Source organism: Chiroxiphia lanceolata, chromosome 2, assembly GCF_009829145.1.
Source record: "Chiroxiphia lanceolata isolate bChiLan1 chromosome 2, bChiLan1.pri, whole genome shotgun sequence".
Lineage (NCBI taxonomy): Eukaryota > Metazoa > Chordata > Aves > Passeriformes > Pipridae > Chiroxiphia > Chiroxiphia lanceolata.
This window is the reverse complement of record NC_045638.1, coordinates 34021294-34038575: the sequence shown is the minus strand read 5'-3', so window position 1 is coordinate 34038575 and position 17282 is coordinate 34021294. Positions and strand designations below refer to the sequence as shown.

At 37.7% G+C, this 17282-nt stretch overlaps 1 protein-coding gene across 2 annotated transcripts in view; it reads left to right on the top strand.

Annotated features, from left to right (window-relative positions):
* Positions 1 to 17282, top strand: part of CYFIP1 (cytoplasmic FMR1 interacting protein 1) — a 73883-nt gene that overhangs the window by 28336 nt on the left and 28265 nt on the right. The window contains exons 13-22 of one of the 2 annotated variants that reach the window (XM_032679194.1): positions 1251 to 1376; positions 1670 to 1836; positions 2784 to 2931; positions 4776 to 4929; positions 6158 to 6314; positions 6875 to 6971; positions 7304 to 7380; positions 7474 to 7582; positions 8160 to 8279; positions 10992 to 11191. In XM_032679194.1, the coding sequence (XP_032535085.1) occupies positions 1251 to 1376; positions 1670 to 1836; positions 2784 to 2931; positions 4776 to 4929; positions 6158 to 6314; positions 6875 to 6971; positions 7304 to 7380; positions 7474 to 7582; positions 8160 to 8279; positions 10992 to 11191 (1355 nt within the window). Of the gene's footprint in view, positions 1 to 1250; positions 1377 to 1669; positions 1837 to 2783; positions 2932 to 4328; positions 4477 to 4775; positions 4930 to 6157; positions 6315 to 6874; positions 6972 to 7303; positions 7381 to 7473; positions 7583 to 8159; positions 8280 to 10991; positions 11192 to 17282 lie in introns of both variants that reach the window. The other variant, XM_032679195.1, reaches the window with a different exon arrangement.

Genomic DNA, 17282 nt, shown 5'->3' with positions numbered 1-17282 from the left:
AATCTTCCTATTTTATCACTGAAGAAAGTCTCTCATTCTTAGCTCTGTTTTTATTCTCCTCGTTCCAGAACAGACTTCCTTTGAGCATCACAGGAGGGTTTTTTTGAGTATTCTTAGTGTTTTTCTTTGTCTTTCTAATTTGTATGGATTCCCATAAGCACTTCTTATGTAAGTTCAAATTCATGTTCACCTTCTCCCTATCCTCCTACTGAGAATTCATTCTGATATGGAGTATCCTAATTATTTATCTGTCCTCACATTCACTCAATATCCATGAACCTACTTACATGCATCATGTTCAAATAAAAAGTTTCAGCTTATGTTTGTTGTCCATCTTAACTTAATGCCTCCCAAAATACTTCATCTTTGTTTAATTGTTTCCTCGGTGTCCTCTTTTTAGCACTTAGGTTGCAGGGTGTGATGCTCTCTTTTGCCATAGGTAAATTGGTACTATTAATCCTTTATAGTAGGCAAATTTATATTGCTGCATAACTTCTGCAAAGATGATGTCAACCAGATCTTACTATTCCCTGAACTCAAACTGTGAAAAATTGTATTTAAATGTGACTAGGATTTTACACTTCATGTACCCTAATGGATATTAGACCAGCCTAACAATGCTCAGGGATATTTTGAGCTGTGTTTGCAGTAACTGAAAAGGCAGTATTTAAGAGAAATGCATGCTGTGCAGATCATATTGTCCCAGATAATACAATTATTTCCACACATTTCAGTCTATTAAACTTAAAACTCCCCCGCCCACCCCCCCCAAAAACCCCCTGTAGTTTTCCAGTTGTTTTTTGAAATCTAAATGTGACTATTTGGCCAAGTAGAAAGCTACTCTGTGTGTGGGTGTGATGGATTCTTTTTTCTTATGCTCTGAGGTGTTTCTGCGTTTCTTGTGCTTGAAACAGAAAAGAAACTTCTGCCTATGCCAACATTTGCTCAGAAAAAAATACCCTGAAGTGCATTACCTGATGAGTTTGAATTGCATTTTTTGAGCTAATATAGAATCACTGGTTTTCAGGAAAATTGTTTGGGGAAATTATTGTTTGGTACTTCTGCTAGATAGTAGTTTCAGAATTTATGCAGGGTTTGATACTGTTTTTCAGATATTCATGAAAACATTACAGTATTTCTCAAAGCATGTTATTTGTGTCCAGCTGGCTTTTTTGTGTTTCTCAGGCATTTTTAAAAATTTTTTGTTCCACCATCTTTTTTTTCTCCCCCTTCTGCTCTGCAAACTGCAGTATTCATGGAAGCTGGTACACCCAACTGACAAATACTCTAATAAAGATTGTCCTGACAATGCAGAAGAGTATGAAAGAGCAACAAGATACAATTACACTAGTGAGGAGAAGTTTGCTTTGGTTGAGGTAAGATAAATGTCTTTTTTTAGGGATTTTCCAAAGATTAATTCTATACAAAGGAGAACATTCTCTCTAAGCATTTTCTCTACCCAGTGCAAAAAGACAGCCTGCCTTGTGCTGACTCTGAAACACCATGTGTTCCTCTATTCAATATATACGAGCACAGCAAAACTATCCTTTATCTTTTGTAACTTACTTCCTTTTTTCTAATTTTCTGTATTTAAAAAAGGGATTTTTGAACAATTTTAAAGAAAAATAGGAAAAATACAGTTGTTTGGTTTTGTTTTTTATTTTTTCAGGTGATTGCCATGATCAAAGGTCTTCAGGTGCTGATGGGACGGATGGAAAGTGTTTTCAATCATGCCATTCGTCATACTATTTATGCAGCTCTTCAGGACTTTGCCCAGGTCACACTTAGGGAGCCATTAAGACAAGCCATTAAAAAGAAGAAAAATGTCATTCAGAGGTAGCATTCTTGTTTTCATCTCCTTCTATATTCTCCTTCTATATTCTTTCCCCAAACCTTAGTAAATTTGTTGCAGAATTGCACAGCTGTTAAATTCTACCTGTGTAATCTGTATCCCCCTACTAGTCTGTTTGGCATTTGTAATTAGCTCATTGGATACATGTTGAAAGTTGAAGGAGCCTGAAGTTAAGAATGAATGGCTGCCAGCATGGGTAAAGTAAGCATCCAGGCTGTCTTGAGCCTCTTAGGACTACTTCTGAAAGTCTCGTGTTCCCTGTTGTTTCTTTATATTTTAAGAAAATATGAATATAGTGATTCTGAAAGCAAGATTAGTGTTTTTATTTTGAAGAAAGGTTTCACTGTCCACTTTATAATTCTGGTGTTTCCTCTCCTTGTGTCTCATGTTTATCCCACTCGATCTATTCCCTGCCTCTCTTAGCATTCTGCCTTATTTCTCAGCTTCTGCTGCTTTTGCCTTACAACTCTCTTCTGGTGCTCCATCTGCCAACACTGATTGGTGACATTTCCCAATCTTATTTTTTTGTCCCTAATTGTTTCCTCTGAGAGTGGTGAGACACTGGAACAAGTTGTCCAGTGAAGTTGTAGATGGCCCATCCCAGGAAGTGTTCAAGGCCAGGTTGGATGGGGCTCTGAGCAACCTGATCTAGTGGAAGGTGTCTCTGCCCATGGCATGGAGGTTGGAATTAGATGGTCTTTAAGGGCTCTGGACTATCCCTTTTTTGATAAACAGCATGGAGTGATTATTTTGTGGACATGTCATTCTTGAAGTTGTTAGTGAAATGGTTTGTTATTGCTTTGAGTTACCTTGAGCTCCTAAACTTCTTGCAAAGTTTCTGTGCTTGTGGAAGAGTGCTTAAAAAAAGTAAAGTGTTCTCATCGGCACACTTGGATGCACACTGGTCTAAAGTCGTGTGAATTGTGTTCAGTGTTTTGCAGGCCATAAGGAAGACAGTGTGTGACTGGGAAGCAGGTCACGAGCCGTTCAATGACCCAGCTCTTAGGGGAGAGAAGGACCCCAAAAGTGGTTTTGACATCAAAGTCCCAAGACGTGCAGTGGGACCCTCCAGCACTCAGGTATTTTCCTGTCTGGTGGTTGTGATATCCATCAACAATTATTGCATGAGTTGTTTTCTCTCTGTCCTGAACTATTTTAAAATTACAGGTTTTATTGTATTTTTTATAAATGCTAAAAATCTACTCTGATTTATATTTACAAAATTATATATACTTAACCAAGATCCTCTGGTTTACTGTAATTTTCTACTCTGATGCATGATTTTTCCAAGTGTTCAATTTCTTCAATTTGATTTCCTGGGAAAAAATATTTTCTCATTGAGCTCCTAGTGTTTTTTAAATAATATTTTTGAACTATTTGAATTACTTATTGGCTGACTGCCATCTCTGCTATGGCTGATGAAATTTTTTCTTTAAATCCTATTATTCAGTAGATGTCTAGTAGTTTTAAAATACGTTTAAAATATAAATGAATACCTGGAAAACATGGGAGAGTATTTGACTTCTGACAAGATCTCTCTCAGTGTTCGGTAATGAATGATAAAGCTGGTCCCTAAAATCTATCTAGCCTACTGCTGCCGCTAAAACAAGAGGTATTTCAAGTGTTATCTGTGGTAGTCATTGAAATCCCATACTAGATGCTTGTTCTTGTTACCTCCATATAATTCTCTTTTTTATTTTATTTATGGATTTGTTTGGAAAGTGTGTGGTCTGATATTCAGAGCTCATCTGAGAAAGTGAGCACTTTGGGTGACAAATTAAAGGCAACTGTGGTTTGTGCAGACAATCTTGTAATACCTAAAATCTGTGGGAAGGAGAGCATATATGAATAATAATCTTGGGTAATAAAAAGTTGCTTAATTTGTGATAAGATGGCTTTAATGAAGATTTTGTTTTGATAACTGGAAAAAATTGTTTTGATTTCTAATTTCCTGGGGGAAAAAAAAAGTTAAATATTACCACCAGTGTGCTTTCCGGTGCTTTAAGGGCTTTGCTTCACCTGCTGCAATAGGCTGCTTAGAGTGTGTGGTTCTGTCTGCTTTTTCCGCTCTTGGGCTGGCACACTTGTCCTTTTTGACTGACAGGAGGAAGAGAGGTCAAATATATCCATTTTTAGATAGGTTTTTTTCTCTATTTCATGCAGTTCTAAAATGACTGTGTATGAATTGGGAATTGGTAATAACTGGAAATCTTTGTGAAATCGTTTGATAAGATGATGGCTCTCTGAGCGTCCTCTGAAGTGAATGGGAATTTTCCCCTTTACTCGAGGGAGCACCATATTGCAGTGATTATTCTGAACAACCTTTCTGTATGACCTCCTCTGCATGCTTACTGTGCTGTTTTTCATTATTAACAAACTAACACGTTTTCTCTGCTTCTGTTTCCCCTTCCTTATTTACCCATGTGTTTTTATTAACGGATTCTCTTTCCCCTGCCTGCCCTCTGTTGGTTTTTAGCTCTTCATGGTTCGCACTATGACAGAGTCCTTAAACTCTGCTGAGCTGTTGAAGCAGCTCAAGTCTCTGGGATTGGAAAAGCTATTGCATGTGACACACAAGTTTCTGAGGCAGTCCTACATCTATCCGCCTCTTTTAAACTTTGGTGGTAAGACATTACTTATTACTTTTACTTTTTGTGGTGAACTGTTCCACTGCAAATGGTCCTGCTGCTGAGTGTCAGTGGAGGTCCCCTTGGCATGGGTAGGCATTTGTGCTGGTGCATAGGCTAGTGTTGCATCAGTTCCTCTTGCCTGAAAGGCTTTTCTCCACACTGTGTCAGTTTTCAATTTGAAGTGGAGCAGTCGCTTACTGATAGTAATTCTCAGTGTTGCTCAACTAATGTACCATGTGTATTTTCCTTTTTTCCCCCCCTTTCCACCATAATTGTTTCCTTTAATGATACAGCTTTACATGGTGAGAACTATGTTAGAGTCCCTCATTGCTGACAAAAGTGGTTCCAAGAAAACCTTGAGAAGTAGCCTTGAGGGGCCCACCATATTGGACATAGAAAAATTCCATCGCGAGTCTTTCTTCTACACTCATTTGATAAATTTCAGTGGTAAGATACGTAGATGATCAGTGTCCAGCTTAGCATGTCCTAACACCTCTAACACGACCTGGAAAATGTTTCCGATTGCCTAAGTCAACTTACCTTTGGGTTGTTTATCAAAAGCCTTGGTCTGTCCAAACTTTTTCTGAGACATGGTATTTCGTATTGTGGTGGGGTTTTTATTTTGACTTGTTATACGTTTGTTTATAATGCGTCAAATTTTGTATTGTTACTGCTTTTTCTATTTTCTTTATGTATGTATTTATTTAAACAAGGGACAGATAAGCCTATACAGGTGGAAATTTTTAAAAGGAAGTAGTTTTTGTGTTTTGGAAGATTTTTTTTTTGTTGTTTTTGTTTCAAGTACAGAGGGAAAAATTCTCTGTTGTGGTAAATTTGATGTCATTTCACTACTCTTACTATTCAGTTAATTGTAATCGGAAACATGCTGTCCTAAAGAATTCACCTACTGACATTGAGTGTATCTAGTCTTTGTCATCACCATGCTGTGTTGTCTTTTATTTTTGTTTTGCTACTGGTCTCCTTTACCTTCAGAGAAGGGGGAACCTGTTAATGTCAGTCATAATGCTACTGGGGAACAGCACTGCAAAAGGTCTTCAGAAGGTCTTAGTGTAAAAACTTCATTCCTGTTTTAGTTTTCAAGCCTTCTGCAAAAGAAGGATTGCATCAAGTATTTTCTGCAGAGATGGGAAGCACACCTCTTTGCCCTTGGCAGCGTCCTTAGGAACCTGTTGGTTTAATCCCTACTTCATGTGTCTGTCTGTCACTTCCTGCCCATCTAATCAACAGGAACATGTGGAGTGATTCAGTCCTCCATAGGCAGAGATGGTACTGGTGGATCCAGTGCAATTTTGTCTCCTTCACCTGCTGCTTCCCAAGTTCAGTGTATGGCTTTCTCAGCCCCCAGCTGAGAAATTGAACTAGAAATCCCCCTTTCCTGGTGTACATAGTTTTTCTGTTTAACTGATAGTCTGGTCCACTTCCACTCTTTTTTTCTGTAATAAAGCACCATTTTGGGGGCCGATGTGGAGTTCAAAACTCTTTTAAAAAGTCATAGGCTTTACGTTCTGAATTTGGTTTACATATTTGGCCTCTGTATAGCTCTAGTGACTCACACCTGCTTTTTTTGTTTCACATTGCATCATCAGAATTGCAGTTGTATTGTGCCTGATGTATTTTTATAAGAAGTGTGATTCTCCCTTATTTATTCTGCAAGAAACCCTGCAGCAATGCTGTGATCTGTCCCAACTGTGGTTCAGGGAATTCTTCTTAGAGCTGACCATGGGCAGAAGAATCCAGTTTCCCATTGAGATGTCCATGCCTTGGATTTTGACGGATCATATTTTGGAGACAAAAGAGGCATCGATGATGGAGTAAGACTCACTTGTACTCGTCCACTGAATGTTTATTCTTAACGATTGCCATTCCTTATTATAATGTTACTACTTTCAGTCGTTTTAACAAGTAGCCATTGAGAAGGTATTCTAAACCTTTGTAAAATTTTCCACTTACATTTTCCCATTTCCAGATTCTCTTAATCTTCTTGAAGTAATTGAAATGCTAAACCTTTCATATAAGTATCATTGCACCAACCACACATTTTGTTCCGTGAGTGAGTTCTCCTCACTTACCCTTCAAAGATATCAAATATAACGTATAGTGGTAAAAACCTAGTTCCATTTTGATGAAAAGCTACATCTAGAAAACAAGTTTTACACAGCAAAAACTTATCTACACCTTTTCTTGAATACTTTCTTAAAGGAAAAATTGTGATACTTTTTTTATATAAACTAAAAAAGAAAAATATCCTGTTTACATGAACCACATGTAGCTTACAGTATTGACTGGCTTGCAACATCTTGACTACTCCATCCTAAAGAATCATAACTTTTATACACATGTAACTCTGTTTTTTTTATTCTTTTTCATTCAGGTATGTTCTGTATTCTTTGGACCTTTATAATGACAGTGCTCATTATGCACTTACTAAATTTAAGAAGCAGTTCCTCTATGATGAAATTGAGGCAGAGGTAAAGTAACTTTACCTACGGGACAAAAATAACCTGTACCCGAAAGTAAAAATGATGGTAAAGGCGGAGACCTATATTCAGTTGGAGATAACAAAAAAAACTGAGACAACCGACCAGAAGATGTGTAACTGGTTGGATATGTTGTGAGAAAACCTGCAGACCTGTGCAAAGCCTCACACTAATGCCGAAAGCTGAATGTCATATTCTCTTGTACTGGGAAATTTGGATGTATTAACTTTCTTGATTCTGTTTGATAAACAGTGGGAGGTCTTGGATAAGCTCTCCTCTTTTAATTTTAAGTACCTCTAAATGGACATTTTTTTCCCCTCAAGGTAAACCTATGTTTTGACCAATTTGTCTACAAGCTGGCAGACCAGATATTTGCATACTACAAGGCAATGGCTGGCAGGTAGCTATTCCAGTAATGAGAACTTTTCTTCACGCGTTTCGGCTCTGCTTTGCTGTTTCATGTACTTTAAGCATTTTCTTCCTTTCTCAATAGCCTGCTTCTGGATAAGCGATTGCGCTCAGAATGCAAGAATCAGGGAGCAACCATTCAGCTGCTACAGTCCAACCGCTACGAGACGCTGCTGAAACAGAGACATGTTCAAGTGAGTTAACTCCTACTGTGTTGTACTGGAGTTGCTGGGCACTTTTCCGATGGTGTTGATTTGTGTAGGTAAACCAAATTCATTATGTGCTTTATGTTCTGTCATCTGAGTGGCATAACTGAACATTTGAGATCTGCTTTTTTGTCATATGAAGGAGTAAGTTAAGAAAAAAAAACCTTAAAAAGATCCTGTTTTAATGCAAATGTCTGTTGCAGTTAAGCAAACACAAACCAAATAGGAATGTCACGGGTGGTAGCATTGTCTTCCTAGTAATGTCTTTCACCGGTTTTCAATATGTTGTTGGCACAATGTCATGGAAGCATAAAATGCTGATATAAATACTTAAGTGGAAATGCAACATGTAATTTTGCTGCCTTTTGTGAGAGTTGGGATGTAAATTTTAGTACTTCATTTGTTCATGAATTTGTAAATTTTGTCTATCTGCTTTGTTTCAATGTGTTTGAAATGCAAGTTCACAACGTGAGAGTCTGTTAATCTGTGGGGTCTCATAGTCCTTGCAGAGTTTGTCTCATAGAGTGACTTTCAGTTCAAAACTTCACAACATGTTTTTCTTTAGCTTCTTGGTAGATCGATCGACCTGAATCGACTGATCACTCAGCGCATTTCAGCAGCCATGTACAGGTCAATGGAACTGGCAATTGGCAGATTTGAAAGTGAGGATTTGACTTCTATAGTGGTAAGTGTTGTGTTGCAGTTTTGCCAGGTCACTGACACGTCAGTTGTGGTCTAGGTGCTAGGTTTTTTTTTTGTTTAATGTAATTTATTTTAATTAAATGTTTATTTCTTTTATTTGCATTGAGAATCATAAATATTGAGTGCTTTTTAAAATATTTTTTTCTTCATTATGAATTGGTATTTGTGTTTTAATGGCAGAAGCATTAGGACTTCTGGCTTTTGCTGGAAATCCTACAAGTATACACTAAGCAAATAGCTGGACAGTCGCTCCTGAAATAAGAAGAGGCTGAATGACAAACAGGCAAACTTGTTTATCCTAAACCTTAATTACATATATAAATGGGAAATAATTTAAGCAGTGTCATTAGAAGAATAACAAAACTCTTCATTCTGATGTTTTGTTTTCATTGTCCTATAAGTGTGAAGTCATACAATGCAATGGTTGAAGTTTGTCTGGTTTACTAAGTCTAGGTCAACAAAACCTCTTACCAGAGAAGCAGCTTGGTCATACAAAAGGCATTTTCTTAGTTACCTCCATCTATGTCATAAATTATACTGGCAAACACTGTTACCATTGTAGTATATGTATTGTGGACTTCATTAATTCTGATGTACCATGATTTTTGTCTCACCATGCCTTACCCTGCCTCTCTGTTCAAACAGTGCTTTGGCCTGAGCTGATGCAGTCCTCTGAAGCGTGCTGCTATACATGGGACTGTGCAAGTCCCAGTCCTGTTGAGATAGAGAATTTTGTTCTTTCGTTGCCCAGAAAAAAACCCAAACCTACTGCAACTGAGGACCCTGGCAGTATAGTATAGAGAAGTATACTAGGAGCCACGAGGAAACAAGGAAAACAGCGTTCTTCTGATTTAAACTTCTGTAAATGCCTGTTTCTGTTCATGCTTGTAGATAAATTACAAATCAAAACAGAACAGCCTTGTACCTGGTAGAATCAAAATTAGTTTATTTATCCAGGCAGCTTGGTTTTGTAGCATGACAAAAATAATTTCTTTGTGGAAGAACGAGATCTAACTTGTGCCTGGGGAAGAAGAGCATCTGTGCAATATTGAGGTGTCTTTTTGAGTTAGTTTCCTAATTAAAATGCTAAAAAACAAATTTTATTTCCAGACGGCATAAATTTGACAAGTAAATATGCAGTCAGCAAGAAATATATCAGGCACATTCAGTTCTGCTGCAATGAAAAATAAGTTAAAAGTTACACAAGGAAGTTTACAGTTGGTCATTCTGTATTAAGTTTTTTACCAGTGGCGTTTTGTCATGCAGTTAACTACCTTGATTTAATTTCATTCTTTACTGAAGAGAAATCAAATAGTGAGGCCATAGAGCTTCTTGACTTTTCAGTGCTTGGTTTTATAACCTTTGAATTATTGAAATGTAGTTTTTCTTCCTTATGTGCAGAATTTTCTTAGTGGCTAGGTGAACAGAAACTGTTGATGATGTGTTTCTTAGGTCACAGGTTCTCATTCTTCCCATTCTTTGAGTTAGAAAGTGACAGAACTAAGATGTTGTCCATTCACCACGCTCCTCTTTTCTTTTTTTTTTTTTTTCTTTCTATCTTTTTTTTGTGGGGGAAAGTGTGGTTTTTGGCTTTTTTATTTGTTTGTTTGATGCAAAATAATTTCCACTGAAAACTGCTTGGTTTCCTCAGTGAGAAACTGATACTAATAACTTAAGTAATCTATAATTTCTACTGTTTTTCAAGTTAAATAAATTGAATTAAGGTATTTACAAGACTGAGTTATTTTTTCCCCTCAAATTGGACTTAATACTGTAATAACAATCATAATGTTTTTTTTTCCTTGAAGTAGCTGTTACTCACATGTTTAAAAATCCTTTGAAATATGGAGCACTTAAATGAGAGAACAGTGTATGGGAAGATGACCAGTAGTTTGATACACAGCTAAACAAAACCACCGGACATTTCTTCACTAGGTCATTGTACAACAATCTTTAAAAGCAGTGCTTGCATTTTTTGGAAGAAGAGGTGGTGTTCTTTCTATTTGGTGTTTGCAGTGTCTGATGTCAGATATGGAGTTAGTTTAGTTTAAAGAAAGTGTCAGAAATTATACTAGGAATTTCTTATCAAGAGGGAAAGCATTATGAAAGGCAGTGCTTATATATAATGTGGCCTGCAGCTAGTGATTCTGTGGATATCTTCACAACATTTGTAAATGTCTGATCTGGTCTTTCATTGCATCTTAGTAACCTCCTTCACTGGAGTAAATGATGAGAAGGATTTGTGGTAAATGTGATGTTATTCCTACCAGTAGCACTACAACAGCTAATTTACCAGTTACCCTACTTAGCAGAAATTGCTTTCTGTGTTTCCTACTTCATAAGGTATCACAAAAATGCTTTTGGCTTGTGTCTGACCCCGTTTAAATGTTGGAGTTTTAACTTCTGCTCAGTGGAGGAAGAGTTGGCACAGATCTGTATATGAGATCCATCTGCAGCGTGGATGATTTTGTTGAATAATCTGAAGTTCTCCGAGGGTTTTGGTGTTTCTTTCGTTACAAAACAGTCCCAAGAGCATTGTTTCTTTCCAACTGTTATCATTAAAGTAAGAGACTAGGAAAGAGTTGTTCGTTTTGACTTCTTTCTAATCTTCTGTTTGGTCAAGGTTATTGATATACTTTGTGCAGTTTCTCCACTTTACTAAATGCGTCACTCTCTTTCCTCCTGTTTTTTGTAGGAGCTGGATGGCTTGATAGAGATAAACAAAATGACTCACAAGCTTCTGAGTAGATATATGACCTTGGACAGCTTTGATGCCATGTTCAGAGAAGCCAATCACAATGTTTCAGCCCCTTATGGGAGAATCACTCTTCATGTCTTTTGGGAACTCAATTATGATTTCCTGCCAAACTACTGCTACAATGGATCCACTAACAGGTTAGCAAGGCAGCTTTTTTGTTTGCAGCTGTTATTCTACCATCCTCCTGCAACTTCCTTCTTAGCAGGTGCTGACAAGTCCCTCTCCATTCATTTAGTATTTTCCATTTCAAATGAAGTGGCATGAGTCATTTTACTCATTACTGTTAAATGTATGAAAGCCTCTTATTTGTCCACAATAGAAGTCAAATGTAGCCACAGCATCCAAATTCATCATTTTAATGACTTAGTTATGATATGCTGAAAACTAAAGTGTGTCCAAACCCACTGCGAAGTGCGTATCAGGAAGATATTTTGGTAAACATGATCTTCAACTGTGAGACAATGGAAATAAAACTATATTCCTGGTTCTGTGTTAATGTGAAGAAAAGAATTGTTTGCTGGAGAACAGAAGAGTTCAGTGTTCACTGCAACTACAGTTGCAGCCTTGAGTGAGTAATGGAAATAGGAAGAAGAAGGTGGGATCTAAGGTTTGAATGAGGGGGAAGGTGCAGTGTTCAAGATTTTTCATTTATGGGCTTCCTGCTTGTGTGCTGTTTTTAGGATTTGTGTTGCTTTTAGTTTTTACTCAGGTTTTGGTTAAGGCCTCGTGAAGTGACAGTAAAGTGATATTGAATATTGAGATGTAGGAAGAGGAGGAAACCTGTTCTCATCTTTCACTGTCTCCTTCAAAAGCTTTCCCTGTCTGACATGTTCTATGATGGTTATGTTGTATTTTAGATCCAAGATTCTGTCTGCAAGGAAAAAAAAGAGGAGTGGTTTTTTTTGTGACTAACTTCTGTTAAGTGAATCTGTTTGCATAGGGAAGTTGAATATATTTCCAAGGGAGCTGCTGTGCAGTTGATGTATCTGGAGATCAATATTGGAATATTCAGTGTGCTGTATTAAGAATCATATAAGTATAATATTAAAAGAAAATGCTGATGAAATGCTGCTGCTTCACCTGTCAGCTTTATTGAAAGACATTCAATAGTTCCTATATGGTTTAGTCTGTGTTCATCCTGGCTGTAAAGACTGACATACTGCAGACCACAATGCTTGGAAAGCCAAAGTGAAGTGCCAACACCAGCCGAGTCTTGTAGTTGCTTGCCTGTTTAAAAACTGTACACAAGAATTAAGATGATCCTCAAGCTTGTTGGGTAATTAATTCAGGGTAATTAATTTAAGAGATGATAAAGGGAGCCAGATCTTAGGCAATCTGTGTACCGTGTTGTCTGATTTCATCGCAAAATTGCTTTGATTTTGGTCAAAAGCAGCAGTGTGGAGAGAATTAATGTGTGTGTTGCACGTGCTATACGGTGCCCTTTGATATTTTTGGTGAGAGAGGGAACAGGAAGTTTTTAGTGATTTTTATAGTTCTTAAGCACGTTCATGATGTCTGTTGCTGCCTTACTGTTAGTATGAGTTTTCAATTGGTGAGCTCTCTGCATTGAACTGTACAGGTTATTGTGTGTAAATACAGGAGGATACAGTGAGGAGCTGTGTGAGAGCTGCTGGTCTAATTCTTGACTCCTGATATGTAATGTCTTGTATGAAGGCTACATGTAAACAAGGGAAGAAAAGTAGCAATGAAAGGTTGGAAGAAAGAGAAATAATCATTATGAAAAGCAGAGAGGTTACTTGGTGTGAGGGGTTGGAGACAGTTTTCCCAGGAAATGTGTAATACCTATGGCTTGCCTTATATTAATTTGTCTGCAGCTTCAGTGTAAGGGTCCTTCTTTTAAAGTTGGTGGGTTTTTGTATCCAGTACCTTTTGAAGCTCTTTTCCCAAGAATGCTGGAATGTTACAATTTCAGATATCTATAGAAGAGTTCAAGTATTTAGAAACCCTGCATATTAGTTCAAAGCTAAGGCTTTTCATGCAGAAGTGCTGAAACATGTTGCACATTTAATTATTTGGGACTTAGAAATTCTTTTATATCTGATAACGTACTGAGATTAAGCAGTGAGGCTGCTATTAAAAGATTTAATAATTTAGTAATTGCAGTTGCCATTTATCTGAAATTTAGTCTTATTAATGCTGGCCAGCTGTACAGCTGTGGCCAGATTCAGGGACAGCAGTTTGTGGAGAAGCAGTGGGGAGATGAGTGAGGGGACCTCTGTGGATGGGCCTTAGGGGTAAAATCCAAGGGTGTTTTTAATCCAGCAGTTGACGATCATGAAAGAAAGATAACAAACCTTTGGATAATGCACAAACATATGAATTGTGGGTTCAGTGCCATGGTCAAAGGCAGGTGAGGTCAAAGCTGTGTCTAGTCCAGCGTCCTGCTGCTGTCAGCAGCCACAAAGGGGCTGAGTGTGAAAACAAGGGAGGCTTAAGGTGATTTTTCTTCCCAGGAAACATGCCAACCTCTAGCAATGATTAGGTGTTTCTGTAAAATAAAAATGTTGGGATGTTAGTGTATTTCTGGCCCTTTACAGGTATAGTTTTTTCCCCCCATTGCTTTGTCCTGTCCTTTTTATAAAGCTACGTGAGATTTTGGCACTCATGATGTGCTGCAGTGAAGCTGTGTGCTGCAAGTATCTCTTCTTGTTTGCTCTCATGTTGGCCCTCAGTCGCATGTCTTCCCGAACCAGAGGTCTTTCCACACCAGGAATCTTTGTCATGCTTATGTCTGCATCTGTACTTTTTCATTCCCCTGTACCTCCCTTTGTGCAATTAGGAGGTCTAGGAATCCAGCGGATTCAAATGACAGAAAGACAACATACACATTTTTGTTCTTTGTTCCTTTTCCACTATCTGTAGTGTCCCTTTTCCTGCCTTATGTTCTTTACTAGTTCTAAGCTTGTCTTTTCCTTCCATGACAGCTTGTTTTGTGTTAAGGACTAACAGAGGAGCAAGTGTGAGACAGTCTTATATTTATTTAAATAGAAGATTTTCTGTGCTTTCTTGACACAAATGATACAAGCTTTTGGACACAGTAGTCAGACTAGTAGCTCCATCTCCTCTCAACACATTACCCAAATCTGTGTTCTCTGGTATAAATTCACTTGTATAGTAGTCTTCCAAATGCAGTGTGACATGTTTCTTCCAAGGATACAGATTTGTCACAGAATGAACAAAAAGACCAGCTTTTTATTTTTCACTCTTCCTGCCTGCCTGCCTCTCCCCGTTCCTTTTGCAAGCTCTCTATCTCTCATGCTGCTTTTGAGACTAGCATTCAGAAGAGAACAGCTGTGTCTTCTTGTGTTGCATATACTCTGACACTCACTCTTCAGAAAAATGTTCAACCCTTTCAGACACCGCTGGAGCAAACCTGAAAAGAAGCACTGGCAGTGAAAATTACCTAGTTTCTGCTACAAAGAGCCAAATGGTGCAGAGATACAGACTCATGCAAAGTTGAGGTGACTGTAGTCAACTACCTTTCCCAACCTAAGAAAGCAATCAAGCAAACGGAAAGTCTTTCTGCCAAAAGGAAAAGTAATAGCAATGGATTGGTGGATATCTATTACTCTTTCACGTGGTGTTTTGCCTGCTGTTTCCTCTGTTCTCTCCATCTTGACATCCATGTTCAAGAAGGGTGAGTTGGATCTAGCATTCACTTAGAGAGAAGGTGTAGGGCTACTCTTAGAGCTGGTAGATGGGACAAACTAACTTGAGAAGGCTGAAAGTTAAAAGTGTTCATACCAATTAGGCAGGGGAGTGCAAAGGGACAGTTTCTGTAAGAGCAGGGAGGGAGGATAGTGATATCTTACTACTTCTGAGATGAAGCTCAGGAATTTTGTGAATGAGATTGTCTGACCTGGTGCCTGCAGTAGAAAGGCAGCAGGTTCATTGACCAAAAGTGGTCTCTTTCAGATATCTCCTTAAATATATTATGGTAATTAGAATCATAGAATCATTTAGGTTAGTTTGTGAAATGCTCACTATGAACTGCTTCCTGGCAGGTATCACACAAACACCAATATTAAATGATGTGATCCCTAAAATACTTACTTTAGAGGCTCATGTTTTCCTTTAGCAATCACTGTTGCAAAGCTTTGGTAAGCCAGAAGGCTTTTCATCTGCTTAATCTACTTGGACTGCTTACAACGTGTACTGATTAAAATGGATAAATTGCTATGAGATCATCAACACTGATTAAAAATGAAACTGATTATCTTGGAGTATGCTGAAACCTGCATCCAATCAGTATCCAAGGGAAAGTAAAAATTTACTTAGCTTTAGAATTGACACTCAAAGAGCTTCAGTTCTTCAAAGAGATGTTTGAGGAGGAGCAGGAGGAAGCCAACCAGCAGAATGTCAGAAAGAAAACACATACACACACAGAGAAAAAGTTTGAAGAACAGTAGATGATGCTGAACTGTAAAGGTTTCTATGTAGCCCTTAGTTTTGAGGGAAGAAATTTCTAATACTTATCTGAATGATATACTGGGATTAGTCACATACCTCCTAGAATGGTGCAGTCTCTTTAACCTGTTGTATCCTTAACCTTAGACATTGCCTCTCCATAAGATATGACTGTATCTCTTACTGCTACTTCCTTACTCTTTTTCTTCCTCTCTTGACCTCTTTCACCCAAGAAAGTATAAAATGAGTGCTTGCTTCAAGTCTTCGAGACAGCTTTAAGACTGTTTTGCTACTACTCTGAAGCATTAGAGTTGGAGAAACCCCCAAGAATGCAGAGAAACACTGGGAAACACACAAGAGTTACTTGTGCTTGTACTAACTGGTTTGCTCCCAGACTCTTAATGTCGTTGTCATTGAGATATAGTCACAAAACCTTTTGAAAAGTTTAAGAATTACAGTTGCAACTTCCGAAGTTATGGGGTGCCCCCACTTATATTTTGAAATACTCTTTTCCTTGTGAGTTCAGTGATAAGAAATCAGCTCTTGCCCAATGTGCCCACACACTGAAATGCAGTCTTTTATCGAATGACATATCTCTTATGATTTCTTTCATTTTAGAAATTTTCTTAGGGCTTCAAAGTTGTGTCAATTCCCAAAGGAATGGGATTTGGAGAGATAAAGGGGAATAGAATAATCTCTGGGACTGTCGTATGTTGCAGGTTACTTTGAGTTCCATCAAATGTTTATATCATCTCTGATAAACTCATTAGTGAAGTATCTGCAGAAAACAAATTCCAGTGATCTCAAAGGAGATTTCTATGTAAGTGAGAGAGAAGGGGGGAAACTTGTAAACTGAGGAAATATAAACGTAAAGAGATTTCAATAATATATATAGTATCAAAAATAAATCACATAAAGGATGTATTTTTCCTCAAAAGTTCTAAATGCAAACACTTTCTGGACTGCAGCAAATACAAGTATTTTGGGGAAGATGGGATAAACTGTGTCTGAACAAGTAGCTGTATCTATTTTTGATCAGGATAAAAAAAAATAGAAAACGTTGTCCTGAAGTTATAGAGTCTCACAAGAATGATTCAGATTTCTCAGAAATAGAATGTAGTGGAAACTATTGAAAGCAACATGGTGCAATTTATACTTGTCTGGATGAAACCATTTTGGGTTAGCATGGCTGTTTTTGTTTTCAGCTAGAAAATGGATTTATTAAAAATAGAATGTCTGTTATTTCTAGGAAAAATTATTAATGAAAAATTGATTTTGTATGCTGGTTTAAATTAAAATACATTTTAAACAAAACCAGATCAAGATAAAATTCTACCTTATGATATTGTAGCATATTGCAAACTTCCTTTCCTGAAACCTTGTCCTAGATGCATTTATTTTGCTTGGTTATCACTCAGATCAGCCTGATTTGATACAATCATTTGATGTGCACTCCTTAAATAGCTGGTTTTGCTTTTCGCCATGCATATGCAGCTTTACACCACTTAGCAAGAAATCCTTTTTAATCAAGTTAAAAAATAAAGTGGCCATCCAACTCATAAACAACCCCTCCAATAATTTTCCTCTGTTTAGCGAAGTTAAGCAGAATCAGAATTGCCGTGGATGTTGATTAGTTTCTTTCTGCACTAAAACTGTAGTGCTGCCAAATGTTCATTACACTATTAACAGGGAACACTGGGGGGAAAGTCTGTGCTGCTTGTTCACAAGAGGACTTGTGAGTAATCCTTCTGACTTTGGTGCCTTCAGTTGGGCACTCAGTTGGCTTTTGATCCTATCTTT